The sequence below is a fragment of the Salvelinus alpinus genome, chromosome 1 (genome assembly GCF_045679555.1).
Source record: "Salvelinus alpinus chromosome 1, SLU_Salpinus.1, whole genome shotgun sequence".
Lineage (NCBI taxonomy): Eukaryota > Metazoa > Chordata > Actinopteri > Salmoniformes > Salmonidae > Salvelinus > Salvelinus alpinus.
In genome coordinates, this window is record NC_092086.1 from 36358074 (window position 1) to 36379416 (window position 21343).

The 21343-nt window shown below is 45.1% G+C and overlaps 1 protein-coding gene, 1 long non-coding RNA gene and 1 pseudogene across 2 annotated transcripts; 1 reads left to right on the forward strand and 2 right to left on the reverse strand.

Moving 5' to 3' along the window:
* Positions 1-38: 38 nt before the first annotated feature.
* LOC139574510 (migration and invasion enhancer 1-like) lies at positions 39-3330 on the reverse strand (annotated as a pseudogene).
* A 2738-nt stretch (positions 3331-6068) lies between these two features.
* Positions 6069-11036, forward strand: LOC139574514 (uncharacterized; the record flags this gene model as incomplete). The annotated part of the gene is made up of 4 exons (XM_071399175.1): positions 6069-6774; positions 8083-8790; positions 8992-9666; positions 9761-11036. Coding segments are annotated over 4 exons (2946 nt in total), but the record flags the coding sequence as incomplete, so codon positions are not given.
* Positions 11037-11781: 745 nt separating this feature from the next.
* Positions 11782-20287, reverse strand: LOC139574525 (uncharacterized). The gene is made up of 2 exons (XR_011674790.1): positions 19210-20287; positions 11782-12057 (listed from the first exon to the last, which is right to left on the reverse strand). It is a non-coding gene; the product is annotated as an uncharacterized lncRNA (long non-coding RNA).
* Between the last annotated feature and the right edge of the window lie 1056 nt (positions 20288-21343).

The following is a 21343-nucleotide window of genomic DNA, read 5'->3' on the forward strand; positions in this document are numbered from 1 at the left end:
TAGTTTTGAGCATGACAAGTTAAGACAATACTAACATATTTATACAGTTAAATAATCCATAACTTTATTTTGTGATAGAAGTTCTCCTAATGGGTATCATACTTGACAGCCCTGGGAAACAGAAAAAAATAGTATTCAGAGATGATTTTCAATAAACTGTGCGCATAAACAGAGGCTGATGAGGTGTCGTTAGTGATAGACAGACCAGTGAGAGATGGCTTTCAAAACAACGAAGGATTTATCTACTTGCAAGGTCAGCTCTACTAATAGTAAAGCTGATCATATATAAAAGCCACTGAGTCAATGAAAATGCATTATCTATGATTCAGTGGCAGTATACAATTGCAAATTCACAAGAGGTTTGGCTACTACGGTGTTTCTCACGTTTCGGCTAGAGAACAGTTCAAAACAGAGATATAGTTCACTGTTAAAGACACTGCCTGGAATGCTCCAGGCAGATTAGCTATAAGATGGACAAAACTGAAGAAAAAAAACCTGATTACATCCAAGTTCCGACATTGAGATACACTCGTTTTAAAGATAAATAAAAGTTGTAGTGACAGAACTGAACACAAAAAAACATTAAAAGTCTAAGCTTCAACCTTGTTTAGTGTCTCCACTTTAGAACACATCTTATTAAATAAATTGACAAACATTGCATTGACAGGTTTAAGCAGCACATTCATCATCATAGTAGGGTACAGGATACAAGTTGTGAAACAGGGCTTATGATGCTTAGAGCTAGGTGATAGAATTATTTTCAGAGGGCTGAAAATAATTGAGCTCCTTCCCTTCTTGCTTTTGGTACTCAATAACATTTATCTTTTACATTCATCAAAACTTTGTTTATGTCTGGCCAATGATGGTGCTGTATTATTTGAGAGGAATTAGAACAATCAGGCAGTAACTGTCTGCCAGGCAATGAGGCTTTTGGAATATAATAGGGTGCTCCCCCCAACCCGTCTGCCCCTCGATCTTACGGTCTCCTCCATTTCTCTGATCCCATAACATAGGAGCTGCCAGGACCGGGGTCATCATACTATAAACCTTTCAGCTTTGGGCTACAGTAATCATATAAGTCCTGGAACACCTCAATGGGAGCAGAGAGAGAGGGGAGAGAGAAGGCACAACAAAACCTTACGACAGGTTGTACTCTAAATCAAAGGCAGTGGTCTTAGTCCAACTCTGCTAGTGTAGTTTCAACAGAGAGTTGTGTGTCACCCTCATGCCCGGTTAGTGCAAAGGCTGAGTGAGTAATGACAGTGGCAGTGATGGATGCGCACTGTCCTGTCTTCAGCATGCTGCTGTCAGGAGAGGGCAGGGTTGGAGAATAGAGGGAGAGGAGATCTACAGGATGACACAAGGCGGGCGGCTCTTGGTGATCTTCTCCACTGGCTTGCCATCATGGGCTTTCTGTATAGCGTCCATGATCTGCAGGGGGACAAGACATCTTGTGTCATTGGGGGTAGTCATTGGCAGTTGACACACACAGTGTGTCAGACATTAAAATGACAGCCTTGTAAGAAGTTAACAACTTACGTCGTCTTCATATGGGAAGCCGCTTGTTTCGAGCTTGGAGAAAACGACTTGCCCGTTGATCTCAATCTCAAAACTGCCTGCAGAAACAAAAGCATCAAATCAAGGAAAACAATGTAGTCTGAGAATATAGTAGAGACATACACTCACCAGACAGTTTATTAGGTACACCACCCAGAAAATGGTTCACTTCTACAGACAGTGAGTCATGTGGCCGTGGCTAGCTGTATAAAGCAGGCAGACCGGCAGAGGCATTCAGTTGCTGTGTGATTGGATGTTAGAAGAATGGGCAAAACGAGTGACCTAAGTGACTTTGAGTGCGGTATGATCGTTGGTGCCAAGCACATCGGATCGAGCATTTCAGAAACGGCCTCCTGGGCTTTTCAACGACAACAGTGTCTAGGGTTTCCCCAGAATGTTGCAACAAACCAAAACAATCCAGTCAGCGGCAGTGCTGTGGGCAAATACAGCTCAGTGATGAGAGGTCAAAGGAAAAGCTAACAGGCGGGCCACAAACAGCCAAATAACGGCCCAGTACAACAGTGGTGTGTAGAATGGCATTTTAGAACGCACATCTCATCAATCCTTGTCACGGATGGGCTGTTGCAGCAGACATCCACACCGGGTTCCACTCCTATCAGTTAAAAACAAGAAGAAACGTCTCCAGTGGGCACGCGATCGCCAACACTGGACAATTGAGAAGTGGAAAAACATCACCTGGTCCGACGAATCCCGGTTCCTGTTGCTTTATGCTGATGGCAGAGTTAGGATTTGGCGTAAGCAGCATGAGTCCATGGACCCATCCTGCCTGGTGTCAATGGTACAGGCTGATGGTGGTGGTATACCACGATCCAATCTGCAGCAACTGCATGATGCCGTCGCATCAGTGTTGACCAACATCCCTTTGGAATGTGTCCGACTTGAAGAATCCATTCCCCCAAATAATTCAGGGCGTTCTGGAGGCAAAGGGGGGGTCCGTGTGGCAGTGCGTGTGGCACTGTCATTACTCACTCAGCCTTTGCACTAACTCGGCATGAGGGTGACACACACCTTTCTAATAAACTGTCCAGTGAGTATATAGCTACACAGAAGAAAGAACATGTAACGATGTCAAAATGCTTCACATTATTAGTGTACTTATCAACACTGTACATACCTGTATTGTCTGTAGTAGGCTATGTGGAAAGGACCAACTTACCTTGCCTTCCTACGAAGCCCGACACTTCCGCTTCAGTGAATTCCGCGGTGACTACCCGCGCGAGCTCCTGATAGCGGGGCTCGTACCCTCATCCACCGCTAAAGACAACGACAAAACAAAAACATGGCTTAGTGATGAATAATTAACCCTAAAGTAGTTGGGGGGAAATGTCCAAGCAATGTCTAAAGTAAACATTCATCAACTAACGTTAGCTAGCATAAAACATAGCCCGTTTCATAATAAAAGAGTGGGCACTCTGCGCTATGAAGGTGGCTGGTTCGAGCTGCTAGTTACTGTAGCTACAGTAGCTACCTAGCACGCATGGGAGCTGCTTAAAAAAAGGGAGAATAATCCAACAAATGGAAAATAAACATACCAGTATTCGACTTTGACTTGCACACCCATGGCTGTTGAAGAAATTAGCTAGCTTGCTAGTTCCTTCTTCTCGATGAGCTGATTCAGGTTTGACCTAACGACACGATTGTGTAACACAGATGCTAAAAATGCTAACTAGCTAGCTAAAGCGTATGAGCAGAGAAATGCTTTTGGTTGGTGTAACCAGAGGTGGGAGGAGCGAGAAAAAGCAGGAAGAAAATACTACCAGGGACCTGTTCCAATACTTTTGAAATGCATCCATCCTTTCCCTTTCTTCTTCCCTTCTTTGAGATTATTGATAATCTGTTTGAATGGCAAATACTATAGACATATAGGTGAGGTTTGGGTCGTTATTGGTGACACTGCAATGAACAATCCAACTTTGTAGCAAAAAACAATTGCAGTAGCTGTATTTTAAAACAATGGACAATTGTCTGTCCATTGCATAGTTTGCCATTTTTGTACTAGGAATGCTGTCAAAATGAATGTTTGGTATGCAAGATTGCAGTTTTTACCTATCGGAATCAGACTGCACCAATTCATTAAGACATGCTTAACAACATGATGTATATACTGCCTCTCAGTCATGGGCAAGTCAACATAAGATAATAACTGTACAGATGTACTGCATCAATGACAAAGGTGGGCTAGGCAGATGACAATCTCAGACGGATGAGTCATGTCATAAAGTTGGGTATTTTTCTTCCTTATCTTTTACTTTTGCAAGGCATGCTGACTCAGAGGAGTGACTTGTTGATGTCTCTTTAACTGCAATAAATTGCTGGCTCCTTACTTATGCTGCATTCATAACCAAGTGGGAAAGTAGTATTTACCACATATACAACTGGTAAAAATCCAGTTGAATGGCCCTCCAACTGGTAATTACTATTGGGAAGCTTGTCTGTCATCCCTGAGCTCCAACTTCTCCCACATGCTGAACTCTGACATCACCTACTAAGGAAATTACAATTTTCGGGAAGTACATTTTTTTATTTAACATTTATTTTATCAGTGAGTCATACTGAGACCAAGGTTTATTTTACAGATTAGCCCTGAATTACACAAATTACAGAAAATACACACATCAAAATATAAATACAAAATGCAAGCAGAAAGAAAAACCCGGTCATAAAAAACAAACACATTCATCAGTAATAAGGTCCTCAATCAGCTTTCTGAATTGGCCTAGAGGCCAATTGTTCCACAATTAAGGTGCAAGAAAACTCAGTAGAGACCAAAGGAATTTCCAGAGTTAGCCATCCCTGAAACCGGGTGTGGTAGCTCGTATGTCTAAAGTTTAGTAATGATGTTAAGTACAGTGGGTCTTTTTGTAAAAGAGCTTTATAAATTAAAACATAGCAATATATCAACCTACGTGACATCAAAGAGGGCCAACCAACATTCTAGTAGAGAATGCAGTGATGATTACTAAAATTGTTGCCCGTAATTAATCGCAGTGCGCTATTATAAACTGCAACTAACAGCTTTAATGAAGTGGCAGCTGCATTTATATAGATGATGTCGCCATAGTCTAGGACCGATAGGAATGTCTACTGAATAATCTGCTTTCTACTAAACCCATTTTTATTCTCAGTTAATTCTCATATTATATCAATTCATATTTACAACTTCACAACTCGTCCCATTTGGTTATAAACACAACATTATTACTGCTTATTACTGCCCACCTTCAGACTCATAAAGACATCACAAGTTATCAAGGCAAGTGTCCACGCCCTTCAGAGTAAAAGCTACACCCCAGTCTTTCAGGAACTTGTTGTAAGCCAGAAGTTAAAGGACTGTTGTTAGCCAGAAGTAAAAGGACTGTTATTGGGCATTGACATGACTAAAATGAGTTGGATTGCAACAATTTTGGGGAGAAACTAAGCACAGATAAAGCTTAAGATCAAGAGAAATGGCAACCAGAGATTCATCAACATGTGGTAAGTTTTTTCATCTCAATTGTCTTACATATCAACTTGAGAAAAAGGTTGTACGGTATATAAAGGACAATTTACACATGGCTTGTGAAGTTTTTTAATAACTTTAGCATCAATCAGTGTAAAAGTATTACTCTAACCCTAACATGGCCAGTTTAATGTAAGTTAAGATGATTAACTGCCCTCTTCTATCAATGTGGTGCGTGTACTGATATTTCTAGGCAACATTACCATTACTTATAGCAACTATTCATGTTTTTATGATATCTCCATGTACTGTATGTATACTGTGTGTAGCAGGTACATACTGTGTGTAGCAGGTACATACTGTGTGTGGCAGGTACATACTGTGTGTGGCAGGTACATACTGTGTGTAGCAGGTACATATTGTGTGTGGCAGGTACATACTGTGTGTAGCAGGTACATATTGTGTGTAGCAGGTACATACTGTGTGTAGCAGGTACATACTGTGTGTAGCAGGTACATACTGTGTGTAGCAGGTACATACTGTGTGTGGCATGTACATACTGTGTGTGGCATGTACATACGGTGTGTGGCAGGTACATACTGTGTGCAGCAGGTACATAATACTGTGTGCGATAAAGCAACATGTGACAGACATCTGATCAAGTTGTCAATACACCACGTTATCAGTAGTTTCATAGTGGTGTAATACACACATGCATGCTATCTGTGTCTGTTTGTGTATGTACTGTACTTGTGACTGTATGTGTGTGTGTTTATATATGTACATGTGACTGTACATGTTTGTGTTTGTGTGTGTACTTGTGACTACGTGTGTGTGTGTTTGTGTATGTACTTGTGACTATAAGTGTGTGTGTTTGTGTGTGTACCTGTGACTGTACGTGTGTGTGTTTGTGTATGTACTTGTGACTGTACGTGTGTGTTTTTTACAATTTATTCGTTAATCATTGTGGTAATGACAGTCCCTTTAAAATGGAAGCTTAATGTCAGGCAGTATAACACAAAATGTGCACTAGCATGAACAGTAACTCGGTCTCTCATGTCTCTTGTTTGTGTCTCTCTCAGACCTCAAAGTTGTCCTTCTTGGCGGCAGAAACTCTGGGAAGAGCGAAGTGGGCAATGTGCTGCTGGACAGGGAGGAGTTTGTCATCAAGGAGCGGACCACGTGCTCTAGGAGGGTGGGAGAGGTGGCAGGTGGGTGGGTTACTGTGGTGGACACACCTGGCTGGTGGTGTGACTTCAAGGTGCAGGACACGCCCCAGCTGGTGAAAAGGGAGATAGTGCGCAGTGTCTCTCTGTGCACCACGGGACCCCATATTTTCCTTATCGTCATTAAGGCACACTCAGTGTTCTGTGAGAAGCGTCGCAGGGCTGTAGAGGAGCACCTGGCCCTCCTCAGTGAGAGAGTGTGGAGTCACTGTATAGTCGTCTTCACCTGCAGAGACTGGCCTGGACACATGCACATGGAGCAGCAAGTCAAGAGAGGAGGCACGGCCCTCCTGTGGCTGGTGGAGAAATGCAGTCATAGGTATCACTGCCTCAACTTGAAGAGTGGACCAGGTGGAAATCAGATCACAGAGCTGTTCAGGAAGATGCAGAGACTGGTGACAGAAAATAGTGACAGCTATTTTAAAATGGAGGGACTGTTTTTACAAGAGGTGGAGGAAAAGAAGAGGATAGTGGAACAAAGGGCTCAGCAGAGATTGATGAAGATGCAGAAACAGAGATCTCTGCTCAATGGTGAGTTATCACTGAGATGGTTCTTAGGACACAATGCTTTGCCATATTGCCAACAGTAGATTTTAGAATGTTTCTGTTCTATCAGGGCTCTACAGTGTGACCATTTTACTCACATATGTGCCAAAATATTTTGCTGTGAGACCTGTAATTCAAAAATGAAGGATTCTAGCTTTATTACCTCAAAATGTGGACAACTACAAATACCTAGGTGTCTGGCTAGACTGTAAACTCTCCTTCCAGATCTCCAATCCAAAATTGATCTAGAATCGGCTTCCTATTTCGCAACCAAGCCTCCTTCACTCATGCTGCCAAACATACCCTCGTAAAATTGACTATCCTACCGATCCTCGACTTCGGCGATGTCATTTACAAAATAGCCTCCAACACTCTACTCAGCAAACTGGATGCAGTCTATCACAGTGCCATCCATTTTGTCACCAAAGCCCCATATACCACCCACCACTGCAACCTGTATGCTCTCGTCGGCTGGCCCTCGCTACATATTCGTCGCCAGACCTACTGGCTCCAGGTCATCTATAAGTCTTTGCTAGGTAAAGCTCCGCCTTATCTCAACTCACTGGTCCCCATAACAACACCCACCCGTAGCACACGCTCCAGCAGGTATATCTCACTGGTCACCCCCAAAGCCAACACCTCCGTTGGCCGCCTTTCCTTCCAGTTCTCTGCTGCCAATGACTGAAACGAATTGCAGAAATCGCTGAAGTTGGAGACTTATATCTCCCTCACTAACTTTAAGCATCAGCTATCTGAGCAGCTTACCAATCGCTACAGGTGTACACAGCCCATCTGTAAATAGCCCATCCAACTACCTACCTCATCCCCATATTGTTTTTATTGACTTTTTTGCTCTTTTGCACACCAGTATTTCTACTTGCACATCATCATCTGCACATCTATCACTCCCTTGTTAATTTTCTAAATTGTAATTACTTCGCTACTATGGCCTATTTATTGCCTTACCTCCTTACGCCCTTTGCACACACTGTGTATAGACTTTTTCTATTGTGTTATTGACTGTACTTTTGTTTATTCCATGTGTAACTCTGTGTTGTTGTTTGTGTCGCACTGCTTTGCTTTATCTTGGCCAGGTCGCAGTTGTAAATAAGAGCTTGTTCTCAACTGGCCTACCTGGTTAAATAAAGGTGAAATAAAAAATAAAAAATAAAACAATATTTCTCATTGTGCTCCTACATTTCCCAACTTAGGCGCACATGTGCTCCTTGTAAAAAATGACAGCGTAAAGCACTATCTATTATGATGTTGCATTGTTTCCTTCTTTTCTACCAGGGGAGTCATGTCATCTCTCCGAAATCAGAGTCGTGCTGCTTGGAGCTCGGGGCTCAGGGAAGAGTTCAGCAGGAAACACCATCCTGGGTCAAGGAGGAAGCTTTGAGGTCAGAAGGAGAACAGCGCAATGCATGGTGGGAGCAGGGGATGTTGCTGGGAGACAAGTCACTGTGGTGGACACTCCAGGCTGGTGGATGAATTACTTCTCTCAGGATAGTCCTGTTTTTGACAGACAGGAGATAGTGTGTAGTGTATCTCTTTGCTCCCCTGGTCCACATGCCCTCCTGCTGATGGTGCGTGTGGACCGGTCCTTCACAGAGACCTACAGGAGAGCTGTGCAGGAGCACCTAGAGCTCATCACAGACACAGTCTGGGCTCACATCATCGTCCTGTTCAACTTTGGGGATTGGCTGGGAGACACAACCATCGAGCAGCACATTGAGAGTGAGGGAGAGGCCCTCCAGTGGCTTGTGGAGAAGTGTGGCAACAGGTATCATGTCCTCAACAATAGAAGCAACTCAGGATTTCAGGTTATGGAACTGATGAGAAAGATTGAGGAACTGATGTCATGCAACAGCAGTTGTTACTGTAAGATTGAGAGTGGCATTCTGCAGGAGTTGGAGGAGAAGAGGAGGGAAGAACAGAAAAGAGCAGGAGAGAGACTGACGAGGAGGCAGAAACAAAGAGAGACTGCCCGATCTCTATTAGGTGAGTTAAATCAATCTCTCTCAAAATGCACTTTAGGTGTCTGATTCTATTCATATTGGTGTGAAATATTTTGGATGAACATTTTCCATTCGTTCATAGAGCTTTAAATCTGACAATGTGAATGAAACACTTTGTATTCATACATTTTATGTCCACAGCAGACGTGTTATACATGACAGTATTCTTATTTGTTTGTGACAGGGGAGCTCTACTGTCCCTCAGAGCTGAGAATAATGCTGCTGAGTGGCCGCAACACAGGCAGGAGCTCTGCTGGAAACACCATCCTGGGCAGAGAGCACTTTAAAGTAGGGTGCCATGCCACTGACTGTGTGGAAGGACAAGGAAAGGTCAGGGGTAAGACTGTGACAGTTTTGGACCCACCAGGCTGGCTGTCAGTGGGTCCTGGCTCCCTGATGTCTCCCTCAGCCTCTGGGGTAACTGTGGTCCTGGTGGTGGTGAATGTAAGCTCCTCCTTCAGCCACACTGTCTGGAGAACAGCAGTAAAACACCTGGAGGCGCTCGGAGAGAAAGTATGGAATAGAACCATGGTCCTATTCACCTTTGGGGACTGGCTGGGGGACACGACCATCGAGCAGCGCATTGAGAGTGAGGGAGAGCCCCTCCAGAGGCTTGTCGAGAAGTGTGGCAACAGATATCACGTGTTGGACAATAAGAGCCAGGGGACTGGTGCACAGGTCACTGAGCTGCTACAGAAGATAGAGGAGATGCTGGTGGAGGAGAGGTTGGAGGTTCTACAGAGAAGAGAACAGGTTGGGAAGAGTCTCACAGTGATGCAGAAGCCAGAGATGGATGGAGTGATGGGAGAGGGCATAGAGGTCCTTGTAGCAAACCACACAGACGCTCCCTTTCATGATGGTAAGCAAGACTGATGCACATTAGATAGAACTTACAGTGCATCATTTCATGATGTATTTACGATTTATTCTGACAGAGCTCTCTTGTGTTGCAGTGTGTGAGGTGGCTAGTTCAGAGGACCTTCTAACCCCAGATGACTCAGGAGCCCCAGACTTTGGTGGACAGGAGTTGGCACTACCAGAAGCCAGCGGAGGATGGTGGACTGAAGCAAATCACTCCATCCTGGATGTGGAGGGGTTTCTGTCCTGCATGGCCAGTGTGCTTCAGGGGAATCAGGAGGGGCTGATGTGGAACATGGGGGGCAGACAGACGCTAGTGGTGAACCTCCCAGACTGTCTCCACACTGGATCTACTCAGAGCCATCATCTGAGATGGAATGGACAGAATGGTAGAAAACCGGTCACCCTGTTCTCTCCAGGACACCAAGCTCTCCTCCTGGTTGAGCAACCCAAAGAACCAGAAAGAATGCTGGTGAAGAAACAGGAAGACATTGTCGATACACAGTCCCTTGGACACCCCAGGCTGAGGGACAGGACCCTCAAAGAGATTGCCAGAACAGGAGGCTTGCAGGCCTTGATTGACCAATGGGGGAACAGTAATTTGGAGGAGCTTGAATCCTTCATTGACTCCTATTTTGAAATGGTGTGGAAGAAAACCATGGGGTCTTTCATAGTAGAGGAGGAGGACTGTCTCACCAGCAACAGCCCAGAGCTGAATGATGTTGGGGAGGATCTTGTAAATAATGGTGGCCAGGAGGTGCTGTCATCCATTGACAAGAAGCTGTCTAAGCTGGACATCCTGGAAGGCATGCAGAGAGACTTGCTGGACCTCAGACAGAGTCTGGATCACAGCTGTGACATCATACAGGAACTCAGGGACAAAAGTAAAGCAACACAAAAGCCTGCTGTTCCCTCTGATGCAGGGGAGGCAGAAGTGGAGGAAAGTTGCTAGAGGAGAGATGTTCAACAATAACATAAATGATAAGTTATAGATTGGTTTGTTTTATCTAAATATGCCCTAACATCATTGTTCAGGTAACAACTAATTAACAGTATTGATTTATTGATGGAGTTAATGCTAATGGTGAGGCAGTATATTAACTTCATGATGTCATGTGTTTCCACAAGGGGGAGCCCTCTGACAAGCAATTGTGGGGGGTTGGTCTCCTGCATAGGTTACTGCATCTATTCACTACATGAAATATTTCACTCCATTATTATGCAAGATACCAGTCATTTTAAATCAGTTATTGTTGATCATTTCCTAGGTGATTATTTTATTTATCTTATGAGGCTTGTATAAAGACAGACATATCAGGGTCCAGATGACAGCACGTGTCATGCCATAAAAGTAACATATTACATCATGAAACATATCATACCATCCAAGGGGCGACTCTTTTTTTGTGTTTGCTCATGGGATGACTTGTTCGAGTCAATGTAAAAAGAATTGACAGCAACAAAGACTGAGAGCCGTGACCCTCTTAGGTGGTGGGTAAGCTGAGGATGAAAAACTGTCTGACTGTGCTGTGGTGACTGTCTGCAGGTGCTGTGGTGTGGTGACTGTCTGCAGGTGCTGTGGTGTGGTGACTGTCTGCAGGTGCTGTGGTGTGGTGACTGTCTGACTGTGCTGTGGTGACTGTCTGCAGGTGCTGTGGTGTGGTGACTGTCTGACTGTGCTGTGGTGACTGTCTGCAGGTGCTGTGGTGTGGTGACTGTCTGCAGGTGCTGTGGTGTGGTGACTGTCTGCAGGTGCTGTGGTGTGGTGACTGTCTGCAGGTGCTGTGGTGTGGTGACTGTCTGCAGGTGCTGTGGTGTGGTGACTGTCTGCAGGTGCTGTGGTGACTGTCTGCAGGTGCTGTGGTGTGGTGACTGTCTGCAGGTGCTGTGGTGACTGTCTGCAGGTGCTGTGGTGTGGTGACTGTCTGCAGGTGCTGTGGTGTGGTGACTGTCTGACTGTGCTGTGGTGTGGTGACTGTCTGCAGGTGCTGTGGTGTGGTGACTGTCTGACTGTGCTGTGGTGACTGTCTGACTGTGCTGTGGTGTGGTGACTGTCTGTGTAGCGTGGTTCATTCTGCGTTGTGTATTTTTAATTAGGACGCTGCCACAACTGATGGTCTGCTCGTTGAAATCTTTTTATTTGCCCTGCACACGAAGAGACAACACACACGTTACCCTTGGTGCAGTCACAGCTCTCCGGCACCTTGCTAGCCGAGGGTCAGGCAAAAGAGCGCCAAAAGGAATTAACAGGTGCTGCGTGCACACACTCGCTGCACAACAGCATATACAAGTAAAACTATACAGAACATAATTCTGACAAAATAAAAGACATACCTGCACACGAAGAGACAACACACACGTTACCCTTGGTGCAGTCACAGCTCTCCGGCACCTGCGCGAGCACATGGACACTCACTCAACCACTGTCACAAGTACTCAGAAGTTACAACAGATACCCCAGTCAGTGAGCTATGTGAAACTTGTTAACATAAATTCCTACTGTCCACACTATAACAAACGTATGGTTGCAAAACAGTACATTGTATAACCTTATGACGGTTTTATATTAAACAGTTTCGGAGCCAAGGACAACATACCTTGCTAGCCGAGGGTCAGGCAAAAGAGAACGATAAAGTGGTATGGGAATACAGATAACCCGCGATGGGCCAAACCAAAATATACAAAACTTTTACAATCACTTGTATGTACAATATTGGTATGAAAAAGTGTTTGTACACCAAATAAAAACATTAGCTATGCAGCTGTAATTAAATAAAAAAATACACTGAATTATTATTATTATTATCAAATTATTAACATCCCCTCTTGACCTGGCCTATTTGAATTGGTCCTTGTGTGCAATTTGGTGCGTAATCTAGGGGAACAACATCACACTGCTACATTCACCCCCACTGTTTTACACTAGATTATAGGCCCAAAACAAAACACACTACCTCAAAGGTAACAAAGCAAAGAAAGAAAAGAAAATTCACACCCACAGGGCGACAGAGTAACCCAGTGTAGTCCCTTAATTCTAGACCCACAAATGGTCGATCAGCTGAAAAGCTATCCCGCGAAGGATTAGGAAAAATAAGGGGTAGCTAATCCCTTATTCAACCGTATACGAAAAATGCCATATACATTTTATGCCGATGGACTACACACAAAGTTACATGAATTGTCAAATATATTAGACAAACCCACAAATCATTCTAAGACATGCTTAGATTCCTACATTCCTACAAAAGAAAAGGTAGGCAATATCCTACCGTCACTGAGAAACCAAGAACTGTTTCATTTCCTGTGTAGACATAGTTTGGATTAGCCTATCCACTGGCTTAATAAGTCTACCTAGTCTAGTCCGAACACCCTCACCCACAAACCTAGCAGGAATGTCACAGACAGCACTAACCCTGCTCAGAGGTCTAACCTCAGGATGGGGAGTACTACAGATCTCCGGAGCCAGCCCACTTTCAGTTACCGACTCAACACTAGTAGTGTCAGACGACTGATCAGAATCCTGGTAGATTGTCACAGACCACACTGACGAAGCATCTTCAACCAAGGTAACATCATCCACACTGAATGGAGTTTCGCAATCAGAACTCTTGTAGGCTTCGGGGATATCTCTCTGGTCCACTTCTGCTGAGCACACCTCACTTAAGGGGACTTCATACGGTTGTTCCACCTCACTTCCATCAGCCGGGACTTCACCATCCTCTTGGAGTATCCTCCCAGAAGACTCAGGAAGGCCTGCTACCCAGTGGACAGTCCTGGCGTCACTCCCATCCATTTGGCTGGACTTTGCAGACATCTCAGAGATCACGTCACCACTCGATAGAGATCCGTGACCCTCAGGTTCCTCCCACGAAGGTAAAGGCAGAAAGTTGACTGGCATAATCAGGTTCCTATGCACAGTTTTGATGCGTCCAGTGGTAGGGTGTTGGATACGATATGTGTTCAGTGAGCTGTTCTTTGCAACCACTATGTACACCACACTCTCCCAGCGATCAGCCAGTTTCTTCTTGCCCCTCTCCCCCTTGTTAGCAAGTAGAACTCTATCTCCCTTCTGCACCGAGTGACCCTTAGACCGTCTGTTGTAGACCTCGGCTTGTCTCTTTTGTTGCTTACTGGCATGCTGCTGGGCCAATGTCATGGCCTCTCTCAGATCCTCACCCAGAGACTGGACATACTTATCCACATCTACTGTGTCCCCATCCAACAGCACACTTTCAAACATAACATCTACCGGCAACCTAGGGGTGCGTCCGAACATCAAGAAGAAGGGTGGAAACCCAGTAGTCTCATGAACAGTGCAGTTATAGGAGAATGTCAATGTGTTCAACATCTGAGGCCATTTAGCCTTAGACCTAGCTGGCAGAGCTCTAATCATCCCACCCAGTGTGCGATTCAGACGTTCTGCTTGACCGTTACCCATGGGATGATAAGGTGTGGTGTGGGACTTTTCAACACCAGATAACTGAAGTAATTCTGCAATAAGTAAACTCTCAAAGTTAGCACCCCTGTCAGAATGGATGCAATCAGCGAACCCATAAATGCAGAAGAAATTATTCCAGAGAACACGAGCAACAGTCTTAGCAGACTGGTTTGGACATGGATACGCACAGGCCAGCTTAGTAAAGTGATCAGTCACTACTAACACATCAATAGACTTGTTGTTTGAATCTTCGGCAGTCCAGAAATCAATACACACAAGTTCTAAAGGTGCCGTTGTCACAATGGAGACAAGTGGAGCTCTTGCTTCAGGCTCAGGTGCTTTACTCAACACACATCTCTTACAGTGGGCCACGTATTCCTTGACATCCTTCTCCATAGATTCCCAGTAAAACCGCTGTCTCGTGAGCCACAATGTGCGCTGCTGACCCTGATGACCAGCATCATCATGAACTCCCTTCAACACAAGGCCTCTCAAAGACACAGGTACAACATACTGGAATATTTTCTTCTTACTCACTGGGTGTTTTGAGACACGATACAGAATCCCTAACCGCGTGGTGAGTTTCCCCCACTGTCTTAGAGTATAAACTGTTTCTTTAGCTTCAAAGACTCGCTCTCTCCTAGATGGGCGCCGGCCTCTATCTACAAAGAACATTACTCTGCTGATGATAGGATCCAGTGACTGGTTATCATACAGCTCCTTGTGTGTAAGGACAGGTAAAGGGCTCTGACCCATGGACATCAACTTCTCAAGGTGCTGCACATGTGAAACGGCCCTCACTGTGGCACCATCATCCCATCGGCGATGGGCCTGGAGGACAGCAGACACCTCTTCACAGGAAACCAACCCACTGACATCGTCTCCAGCTCTACTCAACTCACTCCCAGGAGCCATAGACGTTCCACAGCCAGCCTCGGGCTGCTCACAGGAGAGACGGAACATGTCTTGTACATCATCCAGTCGAAGACCTCTGGCTTCCTCCAGCAGGACATCATATGGAATTCTTGTCAGTCGGTGCAGAACTTTGGAGCGGACAAATGGCTCTCTGCTCAAAGCATCAGCAACGACATTCTTGGGCCCTGGTATGTACTGGATATCAAAATCAAAAGGTGCCAGCTTTGCAACCCATCTCTGCTCACATGCATCAAGTCTCGGCTTTGTAAGAATATATTTGAGTGGATTGTTGTCGGTCCACACCGTAAACTTATGCCCTCGCAGCCAATGGCTGAACTTATCATGAATGGCCCATTTCATGGCTAGAAATTCCAGCCGGTGAGCAGGATACTTGGATTGTGCATGATTAAGAGATTTACTAGCAAAAGCTATTGGCCTGGCTATGACCTTCCCATCTTGCACTTGGGATAGTACAGCTCCCAAACCACTAGTAGATGCATCAACAGAAAGCAAAAATGGCTGAGAAAAATCTGGATGAGCCAGCAGTGCCTGGTCAACTAGTGCTGCTTTCAAAGCTTCAAACGCGAGTTGACATTCAGCAGTCCAGTCTGCAGCAGTGAGCCTGCGAGAGGGACCAGGCCTCTTTCTGCCCTTGCCTCTCCTAGGCTTCTTCTGACCTGTAGTCAGCTGAAACAATGGCCTAGCAACCATGGAACAATTCTCAATGTAGTGTTGATAGTATACTACCATACCAAGGAAAGAACGGATTTTGCTAGGAGACGGAGTGACACCATCAGCTTCCATCATCTCACTCTCAGTCACATTCAAAATGGTTTGAACCTTAGCAGGATCAGTGGCTACGCCCTCCTGAGAAATGATGTGGCCCAAAAACTTAACAGACCTCCTCAAAAACTTGCACTTAGACGGAGACAGTTTAAGATTGTGCTCCTGCAACCGCTGGAAAACCATCTCAAGTCTCTGCAGACTCTCTTCCTCCGTCTTAGCAAAAACCATCAGATCATCCAAATAGCAAAGGAGACTTAGAAAGTTTTGGTCCCCAAAGATGGTCAGCATCATTCTCATAAAAGTAGCTGGGCTGTTGCAAAGGCCCTGAGGCAAACGATTGTACTCGTGCAGACCTAAAGGAGAGGAAAAGGCAGTGTATTTCTTATCCTCTTCATGCAGTGGCACATTGTAGTACCCAGATGTCAAGTCCATTGTGCTGAAGAAGGCATTACCTCCCAGCGCCGCCAGTACATCAGCCTGATGAGGCAGTGGATGAGCATCCTTCACTGTGCGGGCGTTTAACCACCTAAAGTCAGTACATAGACGCAAGTCCCCATTCTTTTTCCATACCAGCACCAATGGTGAGGCATACTCGCTGCTGGATTTTCTGACGATTTCCTTTTCCTCCATATCATCCAGTGTTTCCCTGAGTTTTTGGTAATCAGCTGGAGAAAGCCTACGATAAGGTAATCGAAATGGGCGGTCATCAGTCAGCCGTATGCGATGGCAGAACTCTTTTGCCTCTCCACAATCCAGGCTATGTCTAGAGAACACCGTGTCATACTTCTCAATTAAGCCGACAAGTTTGTCTTTCCAGAACTGTGAAACTGGACACTCCTCAACAGACAGGCCTTGAAGTCCAAGATTGCTCAGTGTACTGTTGTCATTAACTACACTGCCACCAACTGAACTCTTAGCTGTAAGACTGCCATGTGAGCTGTCACATTGTACTTTTGCCACGTTCTGGTAAGCAGCTTGCTGCTTGACATCATCAAAATCCTCCAATGCAATACAAGGGTACACATCTGCCACTTTAGCATTTCGTCTCAGGGTAACTGGCGAAGTTGTTGGATTCACAATCTTCACAGGGAGCCATCCATCCCCCCACAGAGGCGTAACTACTCTCCCTACTAGTATGTGTCGATTCACACAACGAGACGTGCTGGGCTCGACAACAACAGTACTGCCCACAGAGAGTTTTGTCTTTGGGGGTAAGCGGCCCCACACCAGATGCTCACTCATGGGTTGGAGCGTTACTGCCCTCTTCAACTTAATGGTGCCCACTTTATCTGGGATGGAGTCTCCTCTCCATCTCTCCAGATTTGATAGGAGACGCAGGAACTGGCTGTCCTCACACTGGCCAGAGGGACCTGGCGTACCCACCACCCGCCAGTAGCTGTCATTTGATTTGAACTGTCTAATCAGAGACTTCAACACGTTAGTGCCAACAATGAGTTCATCAACCTGCCCATCTACAATCAGCACTGGGACTACATAACTGAAGCCATAAAGCTGTAGTTTCAAGTCACACATGCCCACTGGGCTAGTTTGCGTCCCACCACAACCCACCAGTATGATGTCTGAAGGAGCTAGAAAGTTCCCCTCTACCACTCCTGCCTCCCTCAACCGAGGTACAATATCTGCGCGCAGAGTAGTAGCCATGGACCCACTATCTAACATCCCCTTCAGCTCAACTTTATCCTGTACTAGCACGGTGGTGTAAAACAAACTGTCATTCTGAGAAATTCTCATTGTGTTCTGAAAAATGACTGTGTTGTTCTTGGGTACTGACTCACAAAAATAAGAATAAACAGATTGGATATCATCATCAGTGGAGGAAAAATTAGACTGCCTCACATTGCCCTCCTCAGAATGGAGACTTTCTAGTTTTCCTGAGACCTGCCAGTCTGTCCACATACAGGGCTCTTTCGCTTCCCAGTCTCACTACAGTCAAAGCTCATGTGGCCAGGAGAGAAGCACTTGAAACACAGCTGGTGCATCTGACAGTGAGCTTTGGTCCAGTGATTAGTGCTTCCACAGACAGCGCACTCACGCTCACGTTTGGGGAACTGTTTACGGGGCCCTCTGTTCACAGACTGAGTATTGCTGACAAGAGCCTTCTCTAGCATACTCAAAACTTTCTCTAATGTCCCACCCTCAGATACAGATTGGGCCTGTTCTGGTTCACGGCCACATCGAGAAAAAGATGACACATTAGGTCTGCTCTCAGGATCCACTTCCTCCTGGGGGGAGTCGAAGACAGCAGCCACCTGCTGTGAAAGTTGTGTTCTACATGCTTTACGCTCCCTTAGCAGTTCATCCAAACGATCCTGTACCTCACTGGCTGTCCAGTCACGAAGGGGTTTGCATTTGAACACTTGGGCCAACTCTTTATCAGGACAGTTGCGTACAAACATGACTGCCAACTCTGAGCACTGATTGGGCAAGGTTCTACCCTCACTTACAAGGTACTGTTCAGCTGCCTCTGCAGCTTTGTTAAGCCTAATCCAGAAATCTAGTGGACCCTCATTAGCATATGGTCTCATTGAATAGAAATCAGCTAATGGCATACCTGAGTAGACAGTATCCCCAAAGTGTTGCTTGAGAACACTGAACACTGCCTTAACATCTGTGACAACAGGGTTGTTACGCATCCAGACTTTGGTCACATCCCGTGCCCTCCCCATGAGCCTAGACATCACCTCCCCAACATTCTCAGACCCAGTGTAACCCCTCTTCTCTAGGTAGACTCCCATTAGCTCCTCCCACTCCAGGACAGAGTACTTATCTGAGCCATCACCCCTGAAGAAAGGTGGAGCACTAACCTCTGACTTCACAACCAGATTCAGCTTGGACGCATCAATAAAAGTTGACCCACATTGTTCAGGGGAATGGGCAGGAGAAAGACTTGAAGCCCCAGGCTGCAGTAAACTCGCTCTGATAGATTCTCCTATCTCTGAACCAATCTGCTTAATAAGGTCACTAAGCTGACTCGGTGTCCCATTATTACTGAGGACTGGGGACAATGGTACATCAAGAGACAGAGGTGGGAGACCCTGGTCAGGTGGAGTAAACAGCCTACCCCTCCCAGTGCTTGTAAACTCAGGACTAGCAGCCACTCTACTCCCAGGAGCTGACTGTACCAATGGTGTAAATGCATAGACACCCCTCCCTCTACCCACACTAACCACACCAAAATCCCCAGCATAACTCATCTTATGGACTTGAGAGTCTTCCATGGCTCAATAGAGAACTAAACTACAATGTAATTTACTGCATACAAATACAAAAAAAATGCAATAAACAAATTCCCTCAAAACATGCAAATGAACACCAATACAATTATCTAGTGAATATGCTACATTCACCTTCACTATTTACAGTATACATTCACTTATAGCAAACCATCAACAAGTGCGCATGCGCGGGTCGCGCATCTCCTCCACATGCACAGCTCCGGTGGTCAGCTTGAGCTAACCAGTCGGCAGGTCGCGGCACCAGTTTGTAGCGTGGTTCATTCTGCGTTGTGTATTTTTAATTAGGACGCTGCCACAACTGATGGTCTGCTCGTTGAAATCTTTTTATTTGACCTGCACACGAAGAGACAACACACACGTTACCCTTGGTGCAGTCACAGCTCTCCGGCACCTTGCTAGCCGAGGGTCAGGCAAAAGAGCGCCAAAAGGAATTAACAGGTGCTGCGTGCACACACTCGCTGCACAACAGCATATACAAGTAAAACTATACAGAACATAATTCTGACAAAATAAAAGACATACCTGCACACGAAGAGACAACACACACGTTACCCTTGGTGCAGTCACAGCTCTCCGGCACCTGCGCGAGCACATGGACACTCACTCAACCACTGTCACAAGTACTCAGAAGTTACAACAGATACCCCAGTCAGTGAGCTATGTGAAACTTGTTAACATAAATTCCTACTGTCCACACTATAACAAACGTATGGTTGCAAAACAGTACATTGTATAACCTTATGACGGTTTTATATTAAACAGTTTCGGAGCCAAGGACAACATACCTTGCTAGCCGAGGGTCAGGCAAAAGAGAACGATAAAGTGGTATGGGAATACAGATAACCCGCGATGGGCCAAACCAAAATATACAAAACTTTTACAATCACTTGTATGTACAATATTGGTATGAAAAAGTGTTTGTACACCAAATAAAAACATTAGCTATGCAGCTGTAATTAAATAAAAAAATACACTGAATTATTATTATTATTATCAAATTATTAACATCCCCTCTTGACCTGGCCTATTTGAATTGGTCCTTGTGTGCAATTTGGTGCGTAATCTAGGGGAACAACATCACACTGCTACATCTGCAGGTGCTGTGGTGTGGTGACTGTCTGACTGTGCTGTGGTGTGGTGACTGTCTGCAGGTGCTGCAGCCCCAGCCTCAGCCTACTGGCTGATGACTCATCTCTCTACAGCAGAAGCAGAACATGTACAGTAGAACTGGGCTGATTCACAACTGGAAGGGAAATACTGTAGGTCTTCACATTGGGTAGCTACTGTTCATAAATAAGGGCATGGAGTTTTTCCTCTTCAGGTCACATGGTTAGGAAACACTTGCAACATCTTGCAACATGCTGAGGTGTGTGAGAGGGAGAGAGAAAGAGAGAGAAAGAGAGTGAGAGAGAAAGGGGGAGGAATAGGGAGAGACTGCACAAGAGAGAGTGAGGGGAGAGAGAGAGCAAGAGAGAGAGAGAGATGCAGAAACAGAGCATGTCCTAAATTACCTTCAATCTCCAGTTAATGAAAAACAGGAAGTTGGTTCAGGCAGACCAGACATTGTGTTAGCTGAGAATACCATAAAGCTGGAAGGCTACATTTCTAAACCCTTTCAGAATTTGCCCAAGAGCCAGAGAGATGAGTCACACAGACACATACAGCGGCTAATAGATTTCTGGCTGGGTAAGTAAACACTTTGCAAAGCCTGGTGCAGTCAAGGTCAATCTCTATCTACTTTTAAAGCCAACATGTAAGAACCTCAAAGTAAAGTGTTTTTATAGGGCAATTTTAGTTGAAATCCTGAAATGGGAAGACGTTAAAAAAAATGTTTTTGCCAAGCTATTATTTTTTTGACCCTCTATTTTTTGTTGACCCTCTGAACAAGGTTACAACGTTGACAGATTGATGAAAAAATAGATGTTTTATTGTCACATACACCAGATAGGCAGTACTGTAAAAAATATTGATACTCAGACATTGTAGAATTGCTGAAACTTAGGCCAAAAACCAGCCAGACAATTGTACTTTCCTCTCAATACTGTTTTTTGTCAACCTCTAGTTTAACTCTCTACATCCAATATTCACCTTTGTTATTAGCAACACTGGGTTATTTTAGTGTAAAGAAATCCCACATCCACAAAGTGAGGCTCTTGGGGCATAAATGCACTTGTTTTATTTTTGACACATAGCCTCGGCATCCAGTCTCTTCCCTGGCCTGGTGTGTTTTTCCCTACTCAGACTAGAAGTTCCATTCTGGGAGCATGCATTATGCAGCGATC